This window comes from Aplysia californica, unplaced genomic scaffold (genome assembly GCF_000002075.1).
Source record: "Aplysia californica isolate F4 #8 unplaced genomic scaffold, AplCal3.0 scaffold00107, whole genome shotgun sequence".
NCBI lineage: Eukaryota > Metazoa > Mollusca > Gastropoda > Aplysiida > Aplysiidae > Aplysia > Aplysia californica.
Genome location: NW_004797377.1, coordinates 807,166 through 810,453, shown reverse-complemented (window position 1 = coordinate 810,453; position 3,288 = coordinate 807,166). Strand labels below are relative to the sequence as shown.

General features: G+C 38.6%; 1 protein-coding gene across 1 annotated transcript in view; it reads right to left on the bottom strand.

Annotated features, from left to right (window-relative positions):
- Positions 1–344: 344 nt before the first annotated feature.
- The window catches only part of LOC101850709 (calcitonin gene-related peptide type 1 receptor), a 19,604-nt gene continuing 16,660 nt past the window's right edge, over positions 345–3,288 (bottom strand). The window contains exon 7 of the mRNA XM_005095589.3: positions 345–1,955. Coding sequence (XP_005095646.1) covers positions 1,887–1,955 — 69 coding nt within the window. The 3' untranslated portion in view covers positions 345–1,886. The remainder of the gene's footprint in view (positions 1,956–3,288) is intronic.

Sequence of the window (3,288 nt, the reverse complement as noted above, 5' to 3'; positions counted from 1 at the left end):
AGACAGACAGACAGACAGACAGACAGACAGACAGACAGACAGACAGACAGACAGATGACAGTAAATCTTACTATCATTTGAGCCCACCGTTAGCTCAGTTGGTATTATTCTACTAGTCTAGACTATGATGCAATTACCCCTGTTTAGAGACTCGAACAGAACTTTCTCAAACTTCGGTTATTTCGGCATTTTCAAGGATATCCACCTTTTTGGCTGGATCCTATCGGAAACGGAGATTAAATTTGTAGGTCCAGCTTCATTTAATAATTATTTAAAGCCCTGAAAGACTCTAAATCCACACTTTACCATACAATTCACTTCAATAGAAGATTGTCATTATTAGCTCTGTTTCTGGATGTTTTATTTTTTGTGCATTAGCTCATAAATGAAAGCATGCTATACTCATAGGACAACATGGTTTGGCAATTGATTCATAGTAACAATGAGGATTAAATAGATTGTGGAGGATGGTGTTGAACAGTTTGAGGAGAAAAATCCAGTTTTCTTCTCAGAAGAATAAGAATTTTTTTTGTTGTCGTTCAAACCACAGCTTATGCGTATCATGTATAGGTTTCGAAAAACGCACAAAAAACCAACAAAAAACACACAATTGTTTCATGATAAAGAAGAAGAAAAAAGGGCTGAAGTTTCTAGGCCAACGAAAAGCTGATTGCAATGGATAGGCTCATTTTTTAAGCAATTGTGGAACATAATATTTCCAATTGGCTTACGAAAATAGTGCCTTTTTAAGTTTCAAAGTATCGTGGGCAATAAATTCATTTCAATTGAAATGTCACGAGTGAAACATGCCATTTTAAGCATTGGCTGTTGTTTTACTCATTTTGATCGTTCTACAATCTCCTTTGACATTTAGGGCCAAAAATCTTCATCGGCAAGTTAAAAAGTGATTTTTTTGTTATTTGTACATACATTTGTATTTTTCAATTCCATTTTTTTTTCTTCTGAAACTTGCAAAGGCAGACAACAATATTCAACCAACAAAATATGATTGTGTTTCTGATTTGTGTAGATGGTTCGAAACGTGCCACAAAATCGACTCTGGTCTGGGTTGATCGGGTATGACAGTGTTTCCGCTATGTTCTTAATTAAAGAGTTAAGAACGAACTCGCAATTAATTGATTCTCCAAACCCACCTCTGTTCCATGGGTGATGGATAGGATGGAGTCGGTTTGTTTTTCTTTTTTCTTTTTTTTTCGGGGGGTTGGGAGTAGGGAGGGGTGTTGAACCGATTCAAAATGTCAAAATCTTGGACATCTAGAACACAGTTTGCCACGAGGTAGAGTGACGTATATTTAGCGGACATGGGGACCACGGAATTAAGTCCTACAGTTTGTTTAAAGACTCAGTAGTTCCGAGATGAATGTAACCTCGGCTTCCACCAGGTATAGAGGGTAACTCCACTACTACGACTTACGACCCTCTTTTCTTGCCAATACACTTACATTCTGAAAGGTGAAAGTTTGAAGAAATGAATCTAAAATTTAGCGTAACGCTTTTAACATGTAGATGTATGAATGGAGGACGCCAATATTAAAAGATCATCACAATCCGAACACCTTCTCGCGGATGGCATTTGTTTGAGACCTTTCATTATGCTCCATGGTTTACATTGTCAAAAACTTGGGACCGAGGAGACAGAAGAAGTGTTTATCAAACTCCTCATCAGGGTTTGCATTCCTATAAATTTATCCCACTGCCGGTAGAGCTGGCTCGTTTGAATTCATAACGGCTCGACGGTTGGGCCGAATCACGAGATAGGGACATCAGCACGAGAATTCTATTCAAGGTTATTTCCTGACTGTGCCATAGCTTCCTCTTATTTTGTAGCCTCTTGTTCCCTGTCAAGGTTTTTCCATGCGAGGCCATCAGTTCTCAAACGTGACGCCTTTCTCGCCTTTGTTCCCCGGAACCATCAGCTGGAGTTCTGTGGCATCCTGGGGAACAGAAAAGTCAAATAAACAGTGTTCAGTATCTTCAAAGTTATAAAGTTGAGCTAGGCCTATTTCTATTTGTTTTGTACCGCCACCTTCCCGAAGGGGACGGGACTGAGTTGGAGGGTAGATAATGTTTTTAATTTTTTTTTTTTTCCTTTGTCAAAAATAATGATAATGAATGCACCTTGTTGCTGCTACAGCATAAAAGTAGAGTACATCTGGAGTGGGCAGTGGGGAATTGTGGGACACGGTTTTTTCGGGGTGGGTGGTTGGGGGGGGGGGGGGGAGGAGATCGGGGACAAAGAAGGAGGAGGGGATTGTGGGTGGTTTAGATGAACTGGGATAAAAAAAATATTTTACCCCCTCCCTCTAGAGAAAACCCAAAACAGCATAGACGGTCAGAGGTACTTTAACACCTTCTGAGTTTTCCATTGTAGGTAAACAAACCAATAGAGTGCCATTCTGACTTTGATATTTTTTATACATTGATTTCTAAACTAGCATATAAATAGTTTCAGTATTTGGGTTTTGAAAAAAAAATCATACTATGTGAAGTTACTAACAGTGTTATAGAAACAAAGTAATCCTCAGATAAAAATTACGATAGAAAAATATATCGGTCTTCATTCGGAAAGAAAGGGGGGGGGGGGGGGGAATGTAATGCCCTTCCTATTTTTAAAACATTTTGTGCTTCTTGATTTGTCTAAATTCTTAGAAGATTTGGGTAAACTTTCACGATAATAACTTATTTGACATGTCGTTGTTATAGCATAGCACTTGATATATCATAATTGTCTTAGTTACTCACACAAACTGGGGGAATGTGACTGGAATCTTCAGATTTTTACACACTTGAACAGACATGTCGTCAAAATTAAAAGAATGTCGCTTTTTAAAAAGATACTGAATGATACAAGATTCAAGATTCAAAATGATTTATTGATTTGAAAGGCCTTTGGCCCATACATCCACATATTTTAACATATGGTTCGGCAATTACATACATTGGTGCAGCACATTGGATGTTTAACATAAATTGGACATGCACGCCCACATACACGTATGCACGCACGCACGCACGCACACACACACACGCACACACGCACGTGACGCATGCACATACACTCATACATACTCCTGCTCACACACATACTTACATACATACGTACATTCGTACATTCGTACATACGTACATACGTACATACATACATACGTACATACATACATACATACATACATACATACATACATACATACATACATACATACATGCAACGAATAGCAATAAGGCCGAAGAGGAAAAATAGGCAAGTGACGCCGAGGAAGGTTAGAC